The sequence below is a fragment of the Hydra vulgaris genome, chromosome 15 (assembly GCF_038396675.1).
Source record: "Hydra vulgaris chromosome 15, alternate assembly HydraT2T_AEP".
Taxonomy (NCBI): domain Eukaryota; kingdom Metazoa; phylum Cnidaria; class Hydrozoa; order Anthoathecata; family Hydridae; genus Hydra; species Hydra vulgaris.
Window position 1 is genome coordinate 43178402 of NC_088934.1, and position 27683 is coordinate 43206084.

General features: G+C 28.7%; 1 protein-coding gene across 1 annotated transcript; it reads right to left on the reverse strand.

Annotated features, from left to right (window-relative positions):
* Positions 1-27231, reverse strand: LOC100208135 (NADH dehydrogenase [ubiquinone] iron-sulfur protein 3, mitochondrial). Its single transcript, XM_065820633.1, has 6 exons — positions 27071-27231; positions 26492-26581; positions 16996-17225; positions 12693-12818; positions 283-402; positions 1-192 (listed from the first exon to the last, which is right to left on the reverse strand). The coding sequence occupies exons 1-6, from the start codon at positions 27159-27161 to the stop codon at positions 43-45; spliced, it is 807 nt and encodes a 268-aa protein (XP_065676705.1). The 5' UTR covers positions 27162-27231; the 3' UTR covers positions 1-42.
* Between the last annotated feature and the right edge of the window lie 452 nt (positions 27232-27683).

Here is a 27683-nt window from a genome sequence, read left to right on the forward strand (position 1 = left end):
TTAATATTAAAAAATTTGATAAACAAATATATACATAAAAAGTTAATCCTTTTTTGCACTTTCAAGTTTAGAAACCAATTTTCGATGTTTTGGAAATTGCTCCCAAGGGCTTTGAAGCTCAAACTTTCGAAACTCTTGTGCAAGCTCAACAGGATCTTGTACTAATCGTTTTAGTTCGGAATCATAGCGAATCTTTAAATAACAAAAATTTATTTATAAAATAAAAAAAAGTATTAAAAACAACTATTATTATAAAACATTAAATAACACTTATTATTATACCTCATAAAATCCCGATAGAGGGAAATCCTTTCTCAATGGATGTCCTTCAAACCCGTAATCTGTTAGTATTCTTCGTAGATCTGGGTGGTTAGAGAAAAACACACCGTACATGTCCCATATCTATAAAACACGTGACAAATAGGGGAAATCAGATTATAAAAACAAAAATCAAAAAACGGAGCAATAAAAATGTTTTATATAAAAATCTATACTTCATTCAAGCTACATTTTGTAACTTTTGTCTTTCGATCTTAAATTAGTTTTAAGAAAAAACGAAAGTCATATAAAAATTATATAAAATATTGATTTATTATCACAAAAACAAACTGACCGACAGAAATTGCTGGCTGACCTAAAACAAAACAAAAACAAACAAGAAAATACAGCTAATGCTATATTTATCATTTATATCTGTTAAATTTATGACTTATGCATAGAGGGATGCGTGATACAGATACTTAATTTAGTTACTCACTACTAAGTCAGACTGCCAATACACCTGATGCAAATTTAAATTGACGTTCTGCCAAAACCTAATGCAAATTATATGGTCTCATTCAAGGCCACTGCAAAAAGAATCAGGTTGAGCGCGGTACTTTCAGAAGCGAATGGTAGATTTGAACCTATACTTTCAGAATCTCGGGTTTTTTTCGTCTCAGTTGTCGGTCCATACGAGACAATATTTTTCCGAGACGAGATCTCGTACGAAACCAAGATAAACCGAGATTTTTTCAAAAATGTTAAAACTATGAAAATAAACTGAAATTTTTTGAAAATTTTGTGTTTTATAATTTTTTATTATTATTATATTAATGAACCATAAATTTTCTACATTTATCAAATTAATGTTGACTCTTGAAAAAACTTTTCAAAAGACTTAAGTTATTCAAAGTTGCAGCTGTCATTCTCTCCCGTTTCTTACTACGGTGGTTGCTTGAAATTGAAAAATTTTGTTCACATCGAGTCGATGTTGGCTTGATTAATTTCAACGCATTTTCTAACATGCATAACTTTTCTGATCTGAATCCAGTCTTAACGTAGCTGTTAAATTCATCAGCAGTCAAATTATAAGGATCTTGGATTTGTTGTCGGGCATTGGATTCTCTTTTTTTTTCTAGGTGGGTCTTTGAGCTTTGGAACAAAGTTTGAAGTTGTTCGACGTCTTAAGGAAGCGAGAAGACGTAACTTAGGATTATTGGGAGTCTGTTCGACTGTCTGATGAGCTTCAGATGCAATTTCCACAACATCACCACTGTCATCATTACTGGATGGAGTGAAAAAATGTTTAAGCCAGAGTCTTTTCGCTTCTTCGATAATTTCTTTATTTGATGAGAGTAAGAATGGGGACACTTTCGGCTCTTCAAGAACTCTTGGATTGTTGAGAAATTTGAGCAGACTAACAGTTAAGATCGAATCCTTTTAAAAATCTCTATTTCAATTTCTTCAATTAAATGAGCACAAATAAAACTTTTCTTCATTCGCAATTCCTTTAACAAAAACTCTAATGCGCCTTCTGCAATGTACAAGTCAGCATCATCACCACTCAAGGCATCCATAGCCATTTTACATGGTTGAAGAGTTGCTACCAGTTCAGGAACGTTTGTCTCTAAATAATCAGGCCAATCATGTCCAAATGATTTAAGAGTTTTTTTCATAGCTGGGATCATGTCTTTAAAAGTTTTCAACATTTTCAATGCACTGTTCCATTGAGTTCTGACATCAAAAACTAGCAATTTGAATTTGATTCCAAGAGATTGAGTATTTCCTTTAAGCTTTTTGACAAATTTAAGTTTGTATTGGAATTTTTTTTAAATAGTTCGAACATCTTTGAGAGTTTTAGTACTAGGCAATGCAGGATTGTACTCAAATGCTTCCTCATCTTCCACATTTTCTTCATCAGAATTTGCTTCAACTTTATTTTTGTCTTCATCCTCTTCTTCGTTTGTTTCTTAACTAAGCACGCTTGGTGCGTTGCAAAAACTCAGAGATGTACATGCTAACATGTCACTTTTTGTATCTGATTCTTCTTCGCTTTGGTCTGATAATAAATTCTTATTTGCTCGATTGATATCTTTTTACGTTTTAGTACTCGTGTCACACAAAGATGGATTCCATGATCATAGCAAATGTGACTTTGAGAGTCTTTGAAAGAGACGGAAGGATTTAGTGCAAATACTTGCCCCATCCACAGTTTGACCAAGGCAATCTCGGTCAGGATCAATGCCGAAGGTTATTTATTGATAATTTTGCAACCTCAAAAGGGTTTTAGCATCACATTCTTTTCCCATTTTGATCATACCAAGATTTTGATTGTAATTGTTGGGTCCAAAAATATAGATGTTCATAACTTAATTTTTGTTTAAATGTTGTCTTATCACTCACATAGGAAAACTTTCCTCAATTGGATATTATCAGCATTATTTCCTTCATCACTTTGTCTCTCACATACGCTAATGAGCTATAAATTGTCAGACGAACTCTCTCGACGTTTTTGTAAGCATCAACCTATGTGTAATTTTCAATCAGCTTTTGCACCAATGGATTCGCAATTTGGTTGAAACTAAGTCCAATATTAGATGCTAGCTTAGCAACAATTTCGTCAGTCAATGTTTCACATTAAAAAACTAGTCAAACATTTTTGAGCGAGATTGATGATGCGTTGATTTTTTTTGATTTGTCAGCAGAAGGAACATGGCAATATTGATGGAACTTCCATAAATGAGCGTGAATTTGTTTTGTATTGAAGTCTGTTTGAATTTTTCCTTCGCACTGTCAAGACACAATGTGCATTCAACGTCATTTTTTCAATTTTGTCAAAGTTGCAGTTGCTATACCAAATGTTATGACATTTGGTAAATTATTTTTTTATGAATAAATTTAATAAACACTTACTTAAATTTATGCTGAGGACTCGTGTTTACTCAAAAACGTTTTGACTCTTCTCTCATTAAAAAACGAAAGCTTAAATTTTGAAGGTTTTCAATCATTTTCAGTTATCTCGGTTTTTATATTTTCACATTTATTTTCTCGATATTCAGAGACCGAGATTCCAATAAAGAAAAATGACTGAGATTTCCGAGACCGAGATGTCAGAGACGAGTGAGATCTGAAAGTATAATTTGAACCTCGAACCTTTATATTGTAACTCTGTTTATTCTACGCTGCTCAAATTCTTTGCTACTGACAGTGCAGAATACAGAAAGTTTTTACAAGAAAAATTGAAGAGATAGAGTTAACATATTTAACATACCTAACTACTATGACCTATTTTACAGGTCCTTTTTTTAGCTAACTTTATTACTATGGATCACAATTATTTTTATAAATTTTTAACTGTAGGGTGTGTTGATTCATTTTTTTTTTTTTTTTGAAAATCAAAAAAGAGTAGTTAATATATGTATTTTTACTATTAGTTAAATACAGGAAAAATTAAAATGCTAAATTTCAGTGCAAGCTTGGTATAATTTTGATTTGAATATTTCATCTTTTAGGTAGTTTTAGACGTTAGTCATAATTTACTCAAAGAAAGAGGCTCACTTCTATCCTTGCCAAGCATCTTCCCAACCTTGATTGGTCCAGCCCCAACTTTTATGACCTTACTGCGCCACTAACATCATGGATCGTTAATATTGAAATTCAAAAAGCTTTTTACACAGACTATTTTTACAAAGTTTTTACTTTTCTTTTCAGATGTTCACAAAATAAATTTTATGAAAGGCTGGGCAGGTTATATAAAGTATGTACACAGTATAGCCACCAATTGTAAACTCCCTTTGTCCCAACTTTTAATTACTCCTCCCTCTCTGCAATTGTATGCATTATTAATCAAAAAAAGGAGACCCCTTTTAAAAAATAAATAAACAACAATAAAAACCAAGTTTTTAGCATATTCAACATTTTTTAAAGTCTTTAGCTACTCCACCTGCAACTTTTCAATTCTACCATATTTTTTTTGCTAACATTTTTTGACATATGTGTTTTTATACATATGTATTCTTCTACATTTTTCTGCAAAACATGCTTTGTAAAATTGCTTCAGAGTCTGCATACCATGCTGATCGCCTAATTGTTGGTATAACAATATCTAAAACATCTTTACTCTGAGTTTTAAGTAGTTCTAGTTGATAAAATACATGTCTAGGTCCTTTAAACCAACTTGATTTAACTTTTATATTAAACTAATTAGGTATATAAACACTAATTATAAAGTTCACAATAAATCTTAAATTCTTTAGGTTTCCGTCAGTAAGACCATGATGAGATTTTGCCACATTCTGCAAAATTGAAGTGCTGTTGTTAGTCATCTACTGTGACAGACTGGTCCAATTTCCAGAATTGCTAACCTGATAGATAGTACTCCAGTCTATATTGCTTGACAAATTTGATAAGCTTTGGTCAGTGCTTAATAATCTCCTGACTGAGATAAATCAAAGGAAGACCTAAATTTATCTTAACAAAGTTTGTATTAATCTTAATCTCGGTTGCTGTGTCAAGCATTTTTCCAAGTGCTTCAGACCATTTATATTAAGATAGCGTTACACCATCTAAATGCGCAGTTAGATGTCTTAACCCTAATTCACCAGTGTGTAGATTACAAACGATCCAAACTAATCTTTTATTTAACTTTTTTCTACCCATTGCATGACTCCACCTGCCCAACCAGTATTGATATTTGTACTATCTCTTCAAATGGCTATGAGATGTTGATTTTGATTTTTACTGCTTAACCAAGTGATCTTCAATAACTTCAGTTTTTCTTTTATTAGTCTTATCTGGAACAAAATGAGAAAGATAGTCACCACCAGGATCATTAACAACAGAGCCATGTTCTTTTTCAATCAAATAAGGAAAACTTCTTTTATTCACTTTTATAAACATTTTTGTGGCATCTACTTTCCCATAAAAAAGAAGAAATGAAACTGGTTTTTTTTCTAGGTCTAATTCAAACTAATTGTTTAATTCTTTTGCTAACTTTTCCTGAGTCCTTTTAACCTTATTATGATCATTAATGAGTTGGTAATTGCTTTTGCTAATAAGCTTTGTTCCAAACCGCCAGTTTCAGTCCTCTGAGAGTGGATAAATTGAAGCTCTAAAATCGGTATTTTCTGATCTCTCTTACATTTACACTCTATATGAACTTTTCTATACATTCTTGATCATATTTGTATTCTGAACAAAGGATTAGTTTACATTTGAAAAATAAGATGTCCACAAGTTTGCTAATTTTGATTGAAAATGCACTGAAATAAAATCACTTTTGAAAGTAACACTTTTTTTAAAAAGTTATATTTTTTCACTACTCTTTTTCCTTTATTTTAAGAAATATGTTATCTAAAAAATTGACACATAGTAAGCGACCGGGGTTGGAATGTGACAGGGCCGGGTTTGATAAAACATAGCTGGGGCAGGGTTTGTGACCGGGGCTGCATAAATATTTATACATCCTAAAGTATATTTTTTAACTCAAAATTCATGTTATATTACTTTATATATATGCAAATATATAAACATCATTATATATCAACATATATATCATCATGATGATTATTATCTACATGATCATAATAATCAGCATTACCATCTTCTTACTCATCATCAAGAGTATAAAGTTGAGTCGTCAGCAAATAGATGTGAAATTTTCATGAACATCATTATTATAGATAAGTAACAATACAGGAGCAAAGACAGAACCTTGTAGCACCCTTAAAGTTACTTAAAATAAAGAAGAGTGTATGCCTTCAAGAATAACTTTAATACTGCAGTTAGAAAGAAATGACTCTTGAAAATGATTTAATAATCTCAAAAAATTTATAAAGATTTATAAAAATTTATAAAGAAACTAATAACAGTGTGAAGACTAATTGTAGCCTAGTTGGAGAGACCAAAGCGTTTTCTAGCACTTTGCACAAGCAGCCGATTTTTAATCTGATCTCTCTTCTGTAACAGCGTAAGGCTTGCAGTGTCTAAAACGAAACTTATTTAATTACTGCAAAAAATATTGTTGACATTCCTATATTGATGAATTAGAACTCTATTACTCTCGGACAAAGTCTAAAAGCACATTGTAAATGTAATTAGGCCTGCTTATTTGCTAAACTTGAGTCACTCTCTCATTGTTGTAAGGTTGCATTTCTTTTTTTTTTCTACTAATACTTTAAACTCACCTCCCCAGGCCGAGAAGGCCACTAAAGATGAGGAGGCTACCTAATTATGGTTATAACCCTCTCTAAACACTATAACTCCATAACACAAACCTTGATGAACAAAATCGCTGCGCGGAGAAATAAGTTAAGCGCTGTACTACCAGGGATGTGGTAGGGATCGAACTCGGAACCTCTTGCTTAAGAAGCGATCGCTCTACCACTACACCATTACCGTGTTATACTCAAAACTTAATAGTGGTTGCTTGCAATCTTATTGAAACTAAATTAGAGTTTAAAAAAATATATTAATATATGCCAGTATTTAATAAATAGTAAGTGTAAGTATAAAATTATAATATTATAAACTTTTTTCTAGCCCTTGCTATCAACCCCTGCTAAATCTTATATTTTTGCCGGGGCCAGATTTGCAAAAAGTCACATTTTTAGCCGGGGGTGGGTTGGGGCTACAGTCAATTCATTTTGACATACCCTAGTTTAACAGTAATGGGTAATTCCATGTCAAATCATCCAAAAAAATTAAAAAATGTCACCCTATGTTTGGGATTTTGCTAATTTTTTTATATGTTATATGGTTTATGAAAATTAAGAAAATTTGAAATTTGAAACCTCTAACCCCTTACGGTTCTTGAGATATTCAGGTTTTAATTTTCTTATTTATGCTGACTCAGCATTTTTTGCAAAATGTATTTTTGTCATTAAATAGCAATAATTAATGGACGAAATAAGGTATCATTCTGAAATTTGTACATAGACAATCTTCCATATGGCGGATACAACTATTAAATTAAAAAAATTTTTAGACCATGTTAAGTACATGTAAATTGAATAATAATGGCATTTATTTTGAGGTATTTTGACGGTCAAATTTGTGATGTCACCTTGATAATTTTTTTTTAGGCATTACTATAACTTACAATATAGGTATCAAACTTCACTATTAATTAAAAATATATTATTGCATTTTTTGACTTTTCTAAATTCAGCCTTTCAAGTAAAGCTTATATAAATGCTGAGTCAGCATAAAATTTATTGCTAACTTATTAATGAAAAAATTAGCTATATCTTAATTTCTGGTTGTAAAAAGTCATTTTCAAAGTCATTTTGAAGGCAATAATAGATGTATATAAATATAAATTCTAAATTTTTTGTACCTGGGGTAGGCCCCCCCCGCCCTCCCAAAAAAAACGAAAATTTTCCTAATTTTGTAAAAAGTTATTTTTAAAGTCATTTTGAGAGCAATGATAAATTTTTAGGTATTTATAAATATTTAGTGGGGTAGGCTTCCCCCTCACCCGCCCTACCACAAAAAATATATATATATTTTGCTAATTTTGTTATACCAATAAAATAAGGATTGCTTTCTTAAAATTTTTCCATCAAGCTTTTGGATGCCAGCTAGGTTGAGGGTCGCAAATAGGCATATTACCAAATCTTTCCAAAAATGTTTTAATGAAAATATATAAAGACAAGTTACCAAGAGATTTTTATTTGTGAGGCCAAATTGTGCTAATTACACATACAATTATATTGTAACTATATTTAAAAAAATTATATACAAGTATAAAAATAATGACGCAATAGAAACTTTTTCTAAAAATCTTGATTATTTTGTTCAATAATTTTTGCCAACTCAATTTCTGAAATTTTGTATACACGACCATTTGTTGTAGATGGCGGATCAATGGTACATAAAATATGATTTGATGGGACCCAACACATATCTTCTCGTGCAGGCCTAGAAAAACTTGGACTGGGACCATGTGGGTGCATAAATTGAATTTTATAATCTCCTTCTCCTTCATCTTTTTTGTTTATAATTCCAATCCACCAAAAGCTGTCATACATGCAAGCTACATAGTCCATATGATTATAAATAACTTGCTGCACAACCAGCTCATTTGGTATCTGCACAAGCTTAAATGTCTGAACATCAGTTTGTTGACTCATTCTTTTAAAAGAAATTGTATATTTATCAATTGGTATAAAATGGTGAAAGGATCTTGTTCCTGGCAAGGTTCTTCCCATAGTAAACCTTGGTTGCAATGATGATCGTACTTCATTTATTTCTATTTTATAAACTAAAATAAATTGAATGTTTTTTATATTGGTTACACAAAATTCAAACATCTTATCTACCTCCAAAATCTGTCCAGTCACTGTTCTTTTTAAACTAGCTTGTGCAGTTAATTGTTTCACTGTGCCGCCAATGCCATCACAAGCAGACTTACCATGGCTAGTAGCAAAAAAAACCCATTCAGCATCAATATCAAAGTCTTCTTTGTGATGACAAAGATTAATAAAGTTTTTAAAGTTTTTATATTGTGCTGCACATCCATCAGTGAAGTATTTAATATTACTAATCTGTAAAATGTTTGCCTTAATGTAATTGGTAATGAGCTGTTGTATTTTATATACAAAGTATACATCATGCTCAGCGTCATCAGAAAGGATGCAAAATGACTTTAATAGTAGTTTATCATTTGATTTATAGTAAATAATAATAGGGTGAAGTGTACATTTTGGTTTATTCCAATGGTAACTTAGCACCTCATCCTGAACAATAAATTGGAAGTTCTCTGCAAAGTCACCCAATACTATACACTCATTTTGATTTAATAACTCTTTACAGTCTTTGAGGTACTAGGCTTGACTTTTAGCTATAAGTGAATGAGATGTTAATTTATCTATTTTATTGTATATAAGGTCGATAACATCTTCAATATTATTTTTTTGATTGATCAGCGTAGTTCTATCTGTATGCTGCCATTGGTTAATTGTTATTTCTTTATCGCTGTTGTCAAACTTTGCTGTTAAGAATTCTTTTAAAGCAGCAATACCAGGGCATAACGGACATCGATGTAACATGCACTCTACATTATCCCTATTGCAAACAATCATTTCCATCAAATCTCTATAGTCTTTGTCAATTTTAAGAGCATCAGTTAACAACTTAACATTCTGATGATAGGTACAGACACAAACACAGTGGGTGCCAGACGAGTTTGTGGTTATACACCATCTAGGGCGAAGGCTGCAAAACTTAGAAAATCTGACGTTTAAGTTAGAATGTTGGAATTTAAATGCTACATATAGTTCCTTTAAATTAATCAATATTAGTCTTTATTGCATGTGTACCCTATACTGACAAAATCTTTTTTTCCAGGCAGCATTCGTGTGTACTCGTCACTTTGATAAAAGCTATGAACAAGATCAATGGTTGCGTGGGAAAGCGACTTTCCTTTTTTTGATGATGGTTTATGCAAAATTCCATGTTTTTTTTAGCTTTTCTAGCTTCTCGTACTAGGTAATTAGATACATTAAAAAATTCTGCAGACTTTGCGAGTGACCATGATTCTGGAGTTAGTGTTAATATCTGAATTTTTGCGGAGTATGATGTCACATTTTTTATCTTATCTTTCAATTCATTTAAAAGTGAGTATAGATCGTCAATTTGGTTATCAATTGAAGAACTTAATGGTGTACAAGATGGTGTCAATGTAATCATAGGATCAATATCATAAACTTTTTTTATTTTGTTTGCTGTTGCTCCAGTTATTTGATCAAATTTTCTTTTGGCAGCTGGTAATCGTTGGTGTTTTGGAATTGATTTAAGCTTAATAGGTGACACACCTATAGATCCAAGACTTTCATTGAGAGATGAACGTTGTTCTTGTTCAGGCTCAATCCTACTATAGCATTGATCAATTGATTTTAATTCTTTATTTATACAATGCACCCTTTTGTAACAACAACTGCATAATTTCCACCCAGGTACAGCAGCAATGTCTTGTGTTTTTAGAGTTATTGCCATTGATAGCGATATCTTCACATTTCCTATGAAAAAAAGGAAACAATCATTTCTAAAAACTAATATCAACTCACCATCATTGTAAAGAACAAATGAGTGTAATTGTTAATTTATAAATGTACCTAATTTTTTTTAAATTTATTTAACTACTATTTTAATCAAAATAATAAACTGTTTCATCAAAATAGTATAAAAATTACCTTTCACATTTTTCTTTCGATTTCCATGTTTTTTATATAGATTACACCATTTCTGAAATTTTCTTTCAAATGCAGCTCCAAAGTATTCTCTATGATAATAGCAAACTGTTGTAAACAATTTTTCACAATCAAATAAACCAGCTCTCCATAATAACTCTTGTTTTTCAACACTTGAAAACGCTGATAGATCTAAAAGACCTTGTCTTCTTGTTAAATCTTGCTTGTGGCAATCAATATTACATTCTAATCCTATAGAACACTTTTCCATAATCTAAACTTTTTAATCTATTCATCTATAAAAATCTGATTTTGAAAAATTTTACTAAAAAAATTTTTTTAGAAATACCATTCACATTATTTAGTTTATGGAAAACTATTTATACAAATTATTTGTTAGGATGTGTCATATTATATGACTTCCTTATATATATATGATTAAAAGGTAATTAAATTTTATTTTATTTACCAATCATTTAGTATAATTTATAACATTCATTAATTAGTTAAGTAAATATAAAATTGCTGCAAAGTAATAGGAAACTAATATTTACAACACGAAATTTTTGTTTAACCTTGCTTGTGGCAGTCAAAATTACATTCTAATCCAATAGAACACTTTTCCATCATTTAAAGTTTTTAATCTATTCGAAAAATCTGATTTTTATATATTTTACTAAATAAATTTATTTAGAAATACCATGAACATTATTTGGTTTATAGAAAACTCTTATTACAAATTATTTGTTAGGATGTGTCATATATGACTTCCTTATATATATGATTTAAAGGTAATTAAATTTTATTTTATTTACCAATCATATAGTATCATTCATAACATTCTTTAATTAGTTAAGCAAATATAAAATTCCTGCAAAGTAACAGTAAACTAATATTTACAGAATGAAGTCTAAACAGAAGCAATAAAATAAAAATGGGGGAGGGGGAAGGGAAGCCTCCCTCAGGTACCAAATATTTATAAATACGTATACATTTATCATTGCCCTCAAAATGACTTTTTAAAAAAAATTATAATTTTGTAAAAAAACTTTTTACAAAATTAGGAAAATTTTCATTTTTTTTTGGGAGGGCGGGGGGGGGGGGCCTACCCCAGGTACAAAAAATTTAGAATTTATATTTATATACATCTATTATTGCCTTCAAAATGACTTTGAAAATGACTTTTTACAACCAGAAATTAAGATATAGCTAATTTTTTTATAATTAAGTTAGCAATAAATTTTATGCTGACTCAGCATTTATATAAGCTTTACTTAAAAGGCTGAATTTAGAAAAGTCAAAAAATGCAATAATATATTTTTAATTAAGAGTGAAGTTTGATACCTATATTGTAAGTTATAGTAATGCCTAAAAAAAAATTATCAAGGTGACATCACAAATTTGACCGTCAAAATACCTCAAAATAAATGCCATTATTATTCAATTTACATGTACTTAACGTGGTCTAAAAATTTTTTTAATCTAATATTTGTATCTGCCATATGGAAGATTTTCTATGTACCAAATTTCAGAATGATACCTTATTTCGTCCATTAATTATTGCTATTTAATGACAAAAATACATTTTGCAAAAAATGCTGAGTCAGCATAAATAAGAAAATTGAAACCTGAATATCTCAAGAACCGTAAGGGGTTGGAGGTTCCAAATTTTAAATTTTCTTAATTTTTATAAACCCTATAACATATTAAAAAATTAGCAAAATCCCAAACATGGGGTGACATGACCTGGATGATTTGACATGGAATTACCCTAATTGCTATTGGTTATAAATATTAGTTATTAATATTTTTTGAAATCTGATTTTATAACACAAGATATAAATTCATATTTTATTCAATTTTATAACACAAGATGTGTCTTCACCAACATAACATTATGCTATTTAACAACACCAACGGCATCTTACATTTATCTTAGGTTATGCATTTCTCGTTTATGTTAAAGATACTTATATTATTAACCTGTTTATGCAATCAATTAGTTAAGTCTGCGCATTTAACGACCAGTACTATATGCAATTTTTTTTCTTAAAGTAAAAAGACTTTACATTCAAACTTTTTCATATCTTGGAAATTAATAAATAAAGAGAGTTCTAATCTTATTTCCAGTAAGTTAGTCCAGACAGCTAGTAATAACAATAACAAAAGGAAGAAATTTTAAGTTACTTTTTATAAAGTGCAGCACAGTGTAAAAAATATTTTATTATTCTAAATAACTACCTCTCTTTCAGCCCAATTTGCTGAATGAAATAAGGAAGAAGCAGAATCCAGTGGTGTAAGTTCATCTGTGTATGTTTTTACTCGAATTCGTGTGTTATAACGCACAGATAGCAAGTTGTAAACAACCTAAATGTGATATATGACAAAACTAATATATAGGATAATACATTCTTTAAAATATAACCCTTAGTATTTACTATAAAGACATATACCTAAAAAAAAATCTCTTATCTCAAGAAAAAAACATTAAAAAGAATTACCTATATAAATTTATTAAAAAAGTGAATAAAAAAATTATAAATATTATTTCAAATAAATGCTTTTGTGTGGAGAAAAGAAATGTTAAGAATAAAATTGTTGAGAATAAAAGTGTTGATAATAAGAGTGTTGAGACTACGAGTGTTGAGAAAAGAAATGTTGAGATTAAAAATGTTGATAATAAGAGTTTTGAAACTACGTGTGTGGAGAAAAAAAATGTTGAGAATAAAATTGTTGAGTATAAGAGCGTTGATAATAAGAGTGATGAGAATATATAATTATTTAATCAGACATTTATATACACTACTATCAGAATCACTCTAACATTGAGAATACATACAGACTCTCGTTATCTTGACTACTTGATATCTCAAACTTTTGTGCATCCCGAACTTTATTTCTGGTCCTTTGCACACTTGTTTGAGCCAAAGTCCTCTCCATATCTGGAACTCTTCATATCTCAAACTTTTTTTCCTGTCCTAAGAGTTTGAGATATCGAAATTCAACTGTAATATGTATGTATATATATACACACACGCACACACGCCATTTAAAAAATAAAATATTCAATCCTAATGAATCCTAATGAATCCTGATAATATTGAAACCTAATGGTTTTAAAAAAAATTGATTTAGATTTTAATATTAGCAATTTTTATTTTTAATTAAATTTAATAATTCTTTTTTTAGTTTTTTTTTTGTTTTTTTTTGCATTTTTTAAAATTCTTGTTTTTAAAGCTTGATACAAGTTTTTGCTTATGTCAGATTCATAATTGTAGTTGACTTAAAACAAAAAACTTTTTCTGCTTAAAGCAAATTTGAGTCTCGACGACATAGTGCTTTGGCTTATAAAGGCTCCTACAGGCTTTAAAGCCTTGACTAAATCTTTAAGAATTAGCAGCTCTTAATTTGATATTGTTATTTGAGACTGCACTTGAATAAGTGCCATTTTAATACATTTGCTTAACTTGACGAAGCGTTCAACCATATCAAATAATAAGCTCCAACGTGTCATGCAGTCTAAAATAAGTTTAAGTTCATGTCCAAACATTTTTTATGTTTTTATGTTATGATTTTACATGTTTTTGCAACATTTTATCTTTGTTTTTGTATTTTATTTTTGTGTTTTTGCAACATGTCATCATATTTAACAGGTGATTTTTTAAACAACTTTATTGCGCAAACTTTTTTTAAATTTTTAAAATTTTTAAAACAACAACTTTTATGGAACTATTTTCAAATTCAATGTAGCCGAGCTCTTCACCTTGATTATATTCATCAACAGTTTAGCTATATATGAAATTGTTAACTTTCGTGTCTTTTAATTCAGCCGTTAATTGAATCTTAATACTTTTAGCATAATGAATGGCTATTTAATGCTTAATCTTTAGATACTTTTGCAAAACACTTTTACCTCCTTTAATTTTAATTAACACTTTTGCCTCTCTTAATTGTTACAATGATGTTACAGTTTTTGTTTACTTTGCACTTTAAGAAATACTCTCAAATAGGAGCATTGCTTTTAAATTTATAGAAAGTCATTTTAAAATAGTTTTTCTATGTTGCTTTGAAATATTATTATGAAAAAAGTACAACAGTTTTAAACTATGTGTAGGCTATAATGGTATCCAACATCAACATTATAAAAAGTAGTGTTATGTAAAATAAAAAACCGGGAGCCAAACATCTGAACCAAATAGATCCAGATCTGGATCTCAAAAAAATGGTATGGGTAGCGGGTATTTAATTCCAGATCTTGGATCCAACTACGCCTTAGTTATCAGTTCTGACTGAAGCGCCTCTAACAGGAGTATAAGAATTTTAAGTAAGTTTACAAAACTTAGAAAACCTAATCATGACATCAAAGGAAATTTTTATGAACTTTAAAGCTCTTTCATATTAACAAGTAAGATATCCTTACCATAAATTTGGATTAACATTGGTAGAATTCATGAACTTGATTTTTTAATTCATCTCCCTAATAGACCTTCCTTTTTTTTTTTTAAAGTTCTGGTAATATGCCATGCATTTGTTTCAAGTACCTTTCAGTTTTTATCATTCTTAGCTGAAAAATAAATGAGTATCATCAATGTATTAACTCTCAGGAAGCAAAGTCAATAATTTCAGTTTTCCTGATTTTAAAGAAATATCAAACATCGTTTTAAATAATTTAAATAGTGAGTTGAATAGTTGAATTTTATAATTTCTTGTTGAGAGTTTTTTTGTAACACAGCTCTTTTGTTTTTGCATCATTTATTTAATCTGGAAAAACTCATTTATTTAATCTGGAAAAACTGCTTCTAGGTTGAAGTGTGGATATTATTTATCTTTCATTTTGCATAGCCAACACTTTTGGAGATAGTAGTTTTTAAGGTGAACAACAGGATATTGATGCTTGAGTTAGAGTTTTTATTTGAAGTGTGAGTCTTATTCGTATTGCTATCTTTATCTTTATATAAATCTATGAATGAATCCTTTCATAGCCTTCTAATGGTTTTTTAAATACAATAATTTTTAACATTCTGTGCTAATTTTATGACCAGGTATTATATCTAACTCCATAGCTACAGCAAAGCTGATTACTTTGAAAGATTCTAATAAATAACCAAAAGATAAAAAATAAGTTACCTTATTTCTAAATTTTGAATTTAATTTGTTTTTTTAAATGGATTGCACAGAAAACTTTCATCATACAAAGCCTCAAATCTAACCAAGAAGACCTTTTAATGGCTTTTAATTAATGATTTGCTTTACATCTTGGGTTCTTGACCGTTTCTGTTATTATCTTATTTAATTTTCCTGATTAAAAACAGTGAATTACGTTTCAGTGATTTAAGAGGGTTTAGGAGGTTTTGTTTTAACAAAATTTTTAAAGTTTTAACTGCTATTTTTAGGACGTAGAAAGCCATTTATAGAAACTAAAAAACATGGCATTAAAAAACTCAACGCCAATGTTTTACAACAAAAAGTCAGAATTGTATTTAATAAAAAACAAGATGGTTTGCTGAAATTTTATATTAAAAATATAAAATAATTAAAAAAATAATAATAATATTAAAAACTTCCGAAAATGAACAAAACGTTTTTGATACTGAAGTTTAAAAAAAAAATTAGGAATGCAAATTATCATATCTTATAAACCACTAAAGATTTTATGCTCATTAATACAAACCAAAACAGCCAACCAAATATCATCAATATCTAAGGTGGTCCGTTTTTAGAATAAGCTATTGAGGATTTCTGTTTGCAATCCCACACACTAAAAAATAAAGGTAGAAATTTTTAGTTAAGGTAGGATATGTGATATACCCTTAGTAAGGTATAATTTTCTACCTTATAAGGTAGAAAGTTATACCTTTAAGTTAGAAAATTGCATGACAAATAATTGCTTTTATTAAAATTTTCTACCTTAAAAGGTAAAAAATTATACCTTACTAAGGGTATATCACATATCCTACCTTAAGGTAGAAATTTTTATCTTTTTTTTTTAGTGTGCAGATTGGAAGTTGTTTCCAAGATATCAAGTTACAATAAAGACCATGTACGGTACTAACTGCTTTAAGTGTCTCAGTCAGGCCACTCAGTCAGGCCACTCAGCAGCCAAAAAAACAGAATATATGCGCAATTGGATAAGTCAAGCTTAATGTCTGAGACAACTTTAATACACTGGTTTCAAACAGCAATTTAATAATGCAAGATTAAAACTAAATTGATTTAATTGATAAACTTTGCAAAGTTTATCAATTAAACTTGGATATGTACTATTAATCCAAGTTTAACAAGTAAACTTAGATAATTAGAATTCTACTTGCACAAATAGAATTCTACTTGCACAAATAGAATTCTACTTGCACAAATAAAATTCTACTTGCACAAAATGAGAAAGAACTCTAAATGCAGTGTTTGGATATCACACTAACTGAAAGCTAGACCAGCAAGCAAACAACTGAATACATCTTTTGTCATTGCACCATGATATACAAAAAATTATCTTTAAAAATCACAAATATATAGAAAAACATTTTTTTAACTTTAAAATAATTACCTCAAACCGATACGGCTTTGACGGCCAATCAACTGCTGTTATATCCATTAACTGTTTAAACTGTGCATTAGTATGATCGCGAAGAAACGTTAAAATAGGTATTACACCATCTGGAGATATAAGAACCTGAAGTTCATCACCTTCGGTAACTTCAGCGCTCTGAACAAACTTAGGCATTGAGTCAGAAACAAATTGGCCAAATTCCATAAGCCTTGTTGTTGTTGGACTATCTAAAATAAGAGCAAAATAAAGTATAAAATTAGTATAAAAATAAAAAAACAAACGTAACAAATATAAATAGATGTAATGTATTGATATTTAACCTCAACAACAAAAAATTCTGAAAACGATTTTTGATTGTTAATGATACCACAAAAAACTTGGAAAAATTTCTGAGTCGGTCTATGATTTAGATGTGATAGTAATATAAAAATTTTTGTGATAATGAATACGTCTCTGCCTAAATATGTCTCTAAATGATACCAGTTGTTAAAAACAAGAAAATAAACCATAAACATAATCAGATTAAAATAACTTGTTATAAATTTTTATATATGATACAATAATCATAACTTGCAATATCTTGTAAATTACAAGTAATTTTGTACATTTACTTTGTAAAAGTTACAATGTATGAATTTTTTTAAAGTATACTTATCACAACTCTTTTAAAAGTATACTTACTAAACATTTTAAGCAGATCCAAAACAGATATTTATAAATTATAAATATCTGTTTTGGATTATAATGGATTATGTCTTTACAAAAAGAATAAAACTAATAGTTAAAGTTGTTGGGTTAACTATCCTGATTTTTCTACCCTAAAAAATAAATTTCTTCTACCCTAACTATCCTGATTTTTTTTTTGGAAAAAATATCAGGATAGCTAGGGTAGAAAAAATTTTAATTTTGAACTCAGAGTCCTTAATAAAAAATGGGCTTTAGTCTAAAAAAACTATAGGTTCCAAAAATTAAAATCCACTGAATTTCTCTCTAATGCAGTCTCTATGTCTTTCCGTATTTTTAAAGCTCTTGACAGGAAAAAAAGCTGGAGAACCAAGTTTTCAAAACTGGAGAGCAGTAATGAACTTGGTTATTATATCAAGATCATGGCTGAAATTAACATAAAAAATATTATTGCAAACAATTTTGCCAGCATTGCCCTTTTCTATAAGAGAGAGAGAGGGGGGGGGGGGTTAAAACCTTGATAAACCTTTGTAAATAGGTGGGGTAGTATGTGCATTTGTATATGTATGTTTTATTTATTATGTAAAAACACTTCACACAGCATTTTGTGACAGTTTTTACTTTACACATCATAACAATCTCATTTATAAAATATCTGAAGAAATCAAATTTATACAAACTATAAATTAAAATATTTAAAAACTATTACAAACAAAAAAAGACTAGACCACACATATTTTAATAATTGAGATTATGAATTGCTTGTAAAAAATAATTAAATAAAGTAAACCTCCAAGACACATTTTATATTTTAAAGATTAGCTCAAAAATATTTAAATGGTAAATTTAGTGTTAATATGATTCAGTTTAACTTTATATCAAGCTTATGTGCTCCAAATGATGACTCAGAGGATAGCGATGATTGAAGAAAAATATTCAATACTTTGTATTAATCTAGCATTAATCTTAAAAATTAAAACATGTAGTGCTTAAAACAAATAAGTTATTCTCACCCTGTTTAAAATAAATAAATTGTTCATTCTCACCCAATTTAGGAAGTATGCTAATACTATATTAATATATTTACATTCGATCAAATACAAATATGTTAATCCTAGATTTCTCACATACAAATTCAAATTGAAATATGTATTATCAGAGTTTTTAAATACAATTACAAGTACAAATATTTGTATTTTAAGTGAAGAAAACATATAAAGATTTTCAAGGGATTTTTTTTGTTTTTTAAAATGAAATGATCAAACTTACTAAAGTTACTTTTCTCTAAACATAAAATAAACATATATATAGTCACATTTTTTATTTTAAATTTTTTTAAAGTTGAAGTTAAGATGAAACTTATTTAATAGATTGTGGTGATAAGTATTGTGTAGATGAAACTTTTTGTAATATTTTTTAAGTTATTAATTATTTGTGTTATTATGTACATTATTGTACAGTGGGGCAGAATTAATGTACATTATTGTACATTATTGTACAGTGGGGCAGAATTACTTGAAAACTGGACATTTGACAAAAATGTAAAAAGGCTTTATGAAACATTTTTTGGTGGTAATGTATTAAGTCTCTGATTATGTATAGAGTCTCTGTTTCATAGTATCCGCATATTTTTTAAGGATAGGACTGGCCTTTAACCCTGTAGAACCCATAATCTACCTCATTTCTTTTAATACTTAGTTATTATTACTACTTTGTTTTTATAGTGTTAAAGCTGAAGTTTGTTAAAAGCTCCAAACTTTTTTCAGGGATTCTTCAATTTTCGGTTTCCAGCTACCTTTTGCTAATGTAAAAACATTTTTAAAGTGTTTAAAATATATATTATTAGGTTTTTAAAAATAGTGCATTTAAAATATTTTATTTATATTTATTTTTTTCAAACAATGAGCTTTTTGTTTATGTCCTTACATAGATACAGCTTCAAATATTTTTTTTATAAAATTATTTTTGATCATTTTTTTTATGAAATTATTTTTGATTTTTGATCATCTGTAATCTGGTGATTACAGATTGTAAAACCTTTTTTATTTATTTTTTTGCATGTATTGAGCCCTTGTGTGTGTAATAGTGGAAATGTGTCAATTACCTCAATAGAAACCAGGTAACAAAACCAGGTCATGAACCATGTACTAATTACACTTTTTTTTGTTGGGAGATTTGTTTTACGCAAATTTAAATGAATAAAACTAATCAAGTTTTCGAGTAACTTTTTTTGAGTTTACATTAAATTCGAATTACTGTAATTTATTCTAGTGATTAGAATACGTTTTAATATTACTTATTCATGCACGTTTTTAATTTTCTTCTTTTTTCTATTATCTGGTTTTTTTTTAAAAAACTTTATTCAAAATTACTTGAAAAAACATTAAAAGTGTCTGACAATTGTAAATAAATGTTTAAAAATCTATGGAGTATTTTTTCCTAAGTCTAACAATTGCCCTGAAAATAATCATTTAATTTAAAAATCCAAAACAAAAAAAAATTACTTTTGTTCAGTTTTAAAGCTATTCTGACCCACTGCGCATAGGGCAAACCCCAGTGAAAACATTTAATTTTTTATAAAATTCAACCCTTAGTACCAGATTTTGCTGATTTTATACCATTCAAAGATTTTAATTAATTACAAAGATCCAAAAATTTTCATCATGTAATTCCAATCGGTTTTAAAGATAACTGTTTTAACTTTGTCTAGAACCAACAAAAGTCCCCCATTTTCAAAAATTTTGTTTCTATATAGTGCCTAATGGAAATATGTGCTGAAAAATATGCACCCTAACATATTTTAAGGCAAGGAGTCTGAAAAAACAACTTAAAAACATTTTAAAATGAACATAACACCTAAAAATTAAACCTTTATCACAGTTTTACTGGAGCAAGTTTAATTACAAGAATGCCAATGTAGCTTAATTTATTTTTTAGATGTTATCCTGAATAGTTTAGCTATTATCAAGTTGAAAGTGGTCTTTTATAAAACAGGAAAAAAACATGGTCAAATCTACATAAATTATTTACTTCGGAATTATGATAAATCATAATAAGAAAAAATTGTCTTCATGCAACGAATACAGTTCCAATCATATCGAATTGTTCCTTAAGCTATTGTCGACTTGTTGCTTCTGTTTCCTTGATAGTTTTATAAAATTTGATCCTAAGTTTCAAAAATTTATCATAACTCGACTCAAAAGGTAGGGGGGAGGGAGGAAGCAAATCAAACAATAAAAAAAAGGCATATGTGGAGCAATTTATTCTTTCAGAAGTTGTATTAAAGAATTTAGTTACAATTATCACAATTATGTAAATTGTGCTTTTTATGACACAAAATTAAAAAACATTGTCAAATGTACTAAAATTTATTACTTTTTACTTATAAAATATGAATTTTACATTTATAAAACTATAACAAATAAACTAGAAGAAAAAAAACACTTGAAAAAATAAAACAAAAAAAGACAAACTCTGCCAGTATAATAAATTCGTCGTAACCTAAACTATTTTAGGCACCTTGAGTTTTGTGTTTAGCCATTAATGCAAAGTAAGTTGATTTAATGTGTGAAAAAAAAAAGTTCTTCATATACTAATAATGTAACAGCCTTAATAATTTTTTGAGTAATAAAATTTAAAAAAGTAACAAAAGTAAAACTGTGATCGCTTTTCCATTGATTAAATTCAATTTTTTCACTTCATATAAAAATGCTTTTAAGCTATCAAATCCTTGGCATTTGGCACATCTATGAATCATGCATTCATTATTGTTTATACCACATACTAATTTTGACATTAAACCTTTGTATGTAACACTCAATCTGATACCATTTATGAGCAATATTGAGTTTTGATGATGTATACAAACACATAAACAGTGTGTAGCATTAGAACCCACACTAATACATCATTTTAGATGCACACTAAAACATTTGAAAATTCTTTTTCAAAATTGGGAGTGTTTACATTTATAACCAATATAAAGTTTATAAAGGTTGCACAATAAAAATATTTTTTGTTGTAGGCCTTTTTTAACCTTAACAATCTTTTTTACCAGACATAATACTGGAGTATTTATTCCAACAACAATACACATATATTTAGGATCTATATTTTAAGCGACTCTAAAAAAATGACATTAAAAAAATAATAAAAGCAGCACCGCCATACTAACCTAATATATTATACTTAAATTCACCCCAGTAAAACTGTAGGTTTAAACTTTAGGCGTTATGTTCATTTTAAAATGTTTAGTTGTTTTATCTGATTCCTTGCCCTATAATATGTAAGTGCAAACATTTTTAGCTTTAAATTACATACAGTAATTTAATTTAATTATGTAACAAAAACCAAACCATTTTTTATATTGCAGATTTTTGGCAAACTTAAAATAGTTATATCTTTGAAACTGGTTGAAGTTTTTTTCAATTTTCTCTTTCGCTTTACTTGTTAAATTAAATGAAGTGAATGAAATTATTTGATAAACAATTAAAGAATTGTAAAAGATTGATCAAATGATTGTATAGAATAAATGAAAACAAGTCTTATAATAAAAACTTAAAACAAATTTTAAAATCAGTTTTAGTGTTAGTTCAGTTTAGAAAATAAATAAAATAGTACTTAGCAACAACAACAAAAAATTTACATTGCAGCCATCAGCCAAATTTCCTTTTTTATTTTATGTTTCTGTAATTCCATATTATTATTCAAGTAACACAATATATATAATATAATAACATAGTATGCATAAAGAAAAAGTTATAACAATTACAATAAACAATGCTGCACAATCTTTTTGCACAATCTCTACAGGATCCGGATCGAGTAATAAAATCCGGATAGAGTAAAAAAAAAAGTTTCACTAAGAGAGACAGGAATAATTGATGCAGTGGCATTTTGTTGTCATAAAGCTGACATATTAGCCACTGTAATGGTCTTTCTACTTCTTTCATTATCAATTTGATAACACCATTGGATCATCCGGTGTTGACATTTGTGCTACAGCATTTAACTAGGAAGTGACCGGGGCCCCAGCCCTGACTAAAAATCAGACTTTTTGTAAACCCGGCCTCAGCCCTAGCAAAACTTTAAGATTTATCACAGATTGATTGCCAGTTAGAAAAAAAATTGTAATACTTTATATATTATAATTCTAAACTTACATTTGCTGTTTATTAAATACTGGCATATATTTATATACTTTTAATTCCAACAAGATCGCAGATAGAGAATAAGTTAAAATACTAGGAAACGGTTAACTGAAGACTTAGAAAGTTGTATGTTGATAAAAAAAAAAGTTGGCTTAATAAAAGTTTTTATAGCATTTGGGACAGATACAGTAAGAGGATGCACCTGTTGAATAAGAAGCCTAGCAAGAATGAGTTATGGTTTATCGTAATAGAGATGATAGCTCATTTGAGCATTAACCATAATAGTATTTGTAGAAAAAAAGAAAGAAATACAACCTTACAACAATGGGAGAGTGGCTTTAGCTTGGCAAATAAAGCAGGTCTAATTACATTCACAATGTGCTTTTAGACTTTGTCCGAGAGTAAAATGGTTGTTATTCATCAATATATGAATACCAACAATATTTTTTGCAGTAATTAAATGAGTTATGTTTTCTAACAAAAATTGTAGATTTTAAGAAATCCACAATTTTTTTAAGCACTGCAAGCCTTAGGCTGTTACAGAAGAGAGATCAGATTAAAAATCAACTGCTTGTTCTAATCAATTAAAAAGTGAAGATTTTTTTAAAGACAAGAGTATAAAGTTGAGTTGTCAGCAAATAGAGCCACTTTAGATATAAGATTTTCATGAAGGCCATTAGTATAGATAAGAAACAATACAGGAGCAAAGATAGAACCTGTGGTACCCTTAAAGTTACTTGAAATAAAGAAGAGTGTAGGCCTACAAGAATAACTTTAATACTGCAGTTAGAAAGAAATAATTTAATAGTTTCAAAACCTTTATATAAAAGTTTAGCAAAAACTGAAGAGAGTTCTGGAGAACACTTTTTTAAGACTATAATGGAAATCTTGTCTGTAGCACAAACTTTAGTGTTTAATTGTGAATTAACTTTGGATGTTTAACAATGGGTTAATCTGTTTAACGAGCATGAAGTCTATGGCCATTAAATTCAAGAGTCAAATTAGAGTAAAATTTCTTTGCCAATTACTCTACCTTATTCCAGGGAGAAGTTAAATAATAAGACCCATGAATCAGAGATTAAATGTTTAATTACCTTGATAACACCGTTGAAGACTAACCAAAAGTCTCTAGAACCTAACATCTGAGGTAAGATACAGATACAGTAAACTTAAAATAACAGAGCTTAACATCAGACATGACCTTTTTACATTGGTTTCTTGAAATTATAAAAGGACATTTGTTCCTAAGAGAAATGCTCTTGTAAAAAAAGATGAAAATAATGATTAATGTTTAATAAAGCAACAGTTCAAAATGGCAAAAAATGTGGAGTAGAATGAGGCTTGACTTGAAATTGAAAAGAAGAAATAAAAGCATCCAAACTTTTATTCCAGAAGTAATAAAAGCTTCCAAGACTAAATAGCAAACATATATGTTTATATCCATAATATGTGCTTCATGCATACATATTATGGATATAAATATGTTTGCTATTTATTTAAATGCTGGCATACAATAACCTTTCATATTTATATAAACAGAATTTTGTATTTACATGGTGTAGTATTTGCCGAAAGAGAAGATGATTAGATGGATGTGTGGTGTGACTCTAGCAAGACAAGAAAAGGAGGCATAATCTTATACAGATTAGAAAAAAATGTTGTATCAATCAATGTTTGTTAGAAAAGATTAAAGTGATTTAGGTATCAGCATGTTGAGAGGTAGCAGCTTCAGGAGAAAATGGTAGTGGTAGAAGTAAGAAAACTTAAATAGAGTGCCATACATATTGTATAAATGAGCTTTAGTTAAGAAAAGAAAATGCTTTATATTGTTTATATTAGAGAAACAGCATTAAAGAGGAAAGATGATGATGATGATGATGATGATGATGATGATGATGATGATGATGATGATGATGATGATGATGATGATGATGATGATGATGATGATGATGATGATGATAATGATGATGTTGACCATGTTGATATATATGCAAAATATAACATGAATTTTATATAAAAAATTTAATTTAGGATGCATAAATGTTTATGCAGCCCCGATCACAAATCAGGCCCTGACCCTGGCTACATTTTATGAAACCCAGACCCGGCCCTGGTCAAATATCAACCCCGGTTGCTTACTACATCCAATGCTATCAATTTACTTAAATTTTATTTGTGCAGAAGTAATCTATAATACTTTAATAGATTTCAACTGCTGTCCCAGTAAATGGTGATATATGATCAATGTATGAGGAACCAGGTTCTTTTATTGATGATACGTGTTTTTTGGTAATAATTTGACAATAATCTTTTTTAACTAAGGTGCTCTTTTTCATATTCACTAAAGTTTTATCCTAACGTCCTTCAAAACAGAGACATCACACAACAGTTAACTTGTCTCTTGTTTGTGTTATTTCACATCAATACTTAATTCTCTCATTCTGATCTACCTTATTTAATTGAAAATATTGGATATATTCTCTATTGTTACTAGTATAAAGTCCTGATGTTATGGCTGCAGCTGAACTGTTAGAGAGTCCTTGTCTGTTGCATGCTCTTGCCATTGCTGATATGCATCATCTTAGTACTGGTGATTATACAGAAGAGGATTTAAATACAGTCATATAAATTACATACAAATGATGATGTCTAATGCTTTTTGTTCCCACTTTTTCTTCTGTGCCAATAAACATTAAGCGATTTGTTTGCTGGTCAATTAAAATTTTTATTTAAGAGTAGTAACCTTACATACTTTATAGCAGTTACAATGCTGTAAAGTATGTAAGGTTACTAAATTTAAGTTTTTTGACAATGTACCAAGTGCATTTGCATGCTGCAAAATGTCAAAAAGTTTAAATTTGCTTTTGCCTCAAAAGCATAAAAACTTTGTTTTGCACTTCTCTTGTCATTATGTTGGATCTTAAATGGCTTTATCGTTTTGTTATATTTGTCATGGTAAACCTTGAATTGTCTTAAAACCTGCGTATGTGATATCATCGGATTAGAATTTCAATCAAATTTTTTACAATGTTTGCACATACTTTTTTTGCTACTTCTTATACATTTTTGGTATGAAAGTTTGGTTTCAGCTCATGCTTAACTAAGAGATCTCTTAGTTAAGCATGAGCTGAAGACACTCTTTACCACACTCTTTTATAATATGAAATGATAAGGCATTGAGTGGCTAAAAAATTTAATTAAAGAGTGTAGTAAAAAGTACAATAAAGAGTGAGGTAAAAAATGTGCCATTGAGTAGCTCAAGTTTCTGAAAAAAATCTGAGTCAATCCCATTTAGTGAATAATAATTAAAATTTTATCTTTGAAAATTTTAATTTATTGGAGAATTAAGTATGTTTTCTGTTTACTTAATGGATTTATAAATCAGGATAGCATATATCAAAATATATCTTAAGAAATATATTGAAATATATCTTATTTATACTTAGCTTATACAGAAAAAATTACAGAAAAAATGCTTTAACAGAAAAAATTAAACAACATTCACATTAAAAAAAATCATTTTAATTATTATAACATTAATAATCACTTTAAAATTTTCAATTTTCTAACTAGGAAATTCAATTTGGAGAAATTGGTAAATAATTGAAGTCAATAGAGTCAATTAGATATACCAGTAAAATAATGAACTTTCACATTACCTTGTGTTGAGACGGCAGTGCTTGATAAACGAATTTGTTTATACTTTTGAAGCAGTGCAATCCCCAGGGCTTGCCTTGCAAAGAATGCATCTTTAAAAGTAATATATTAATAATTTAATTTTTTAATTTATTTAAAACATAATAAAAAAAGTAAATTAAAAGATTCAAAACAAAAAATTTTAGTTTTTATTAATTTCTTTATATAAACACAATAGAAAATTTTTTTTTAATTTTTTTTTTTTTTAATTTTCAAAGATAAATATTTTAACGAGCATTGTGTAGAAACTTCCCTTATATTTTTGCAATGGAAATACGCGACTACGAAACTTTTTGACAATCTTTTCAATCATCTTGCAAAATCCAAAAACACCTAGATCCTCAAACAAATAACAAGGCAATATAAAAAATACTTTCCTATTTAAAGTGTACAAATGACTATAATTATTATTGTAATTATTATCGCATGTATTATCTGCAGGTTTTAAATAGTGCACGCTTTAATTTCAAGTTTGCTTTAAATTAAATTTATGAATTCGCACTCTTTATAATTTGCTTTTATAACTTCTTTCATTTTTATACCTTTATTTGCTCTTTTTGCAATGTTAGAACATATCACTGGGTTTCTAAACGCTTTAGAGGCGCAGAACACAAACCTAGAAGAAAACGCCATTTTATGCAAAGCTGGATACTTGTAAGTCGGAAAATATTTTGTTGAAGTTCGTAGATCTCGTTTACTCAACTCTAAAAAATTTGAAGAAATTGATTAGTAAAAATTAGACAACTTTCATTTTTAAACAACTAATTAAACTAGTTTGTAATAAATAAAATATCACTGATTGCAACGCATGCTGAAAAAGACCAGACAGTTATTTGAGTGATAAATCACTTTAGCGGCAAGTTTAATAACTGCAATTCAAAATAAGTTTATCAAGTTTCTGTTTAAAGCTTAGCACTAATTTGATAAGTTTGACATCAAAAGGCAAATTTTTTCAAATTGGAATAACGAGATTTGTAAAACAGTTTCTTCTAATTGAGTGTCTACTGTTCTAAGAAATATATCTTTGGTTTTGAAATATACTCACGGACACTCTTAGCTGGTCCTGTTGGTCAACAAAAGCTCTATAAGGAAGATACCATGTTAAGCTGATAGAATAGATATATATATATATATATATATATATATATATATATA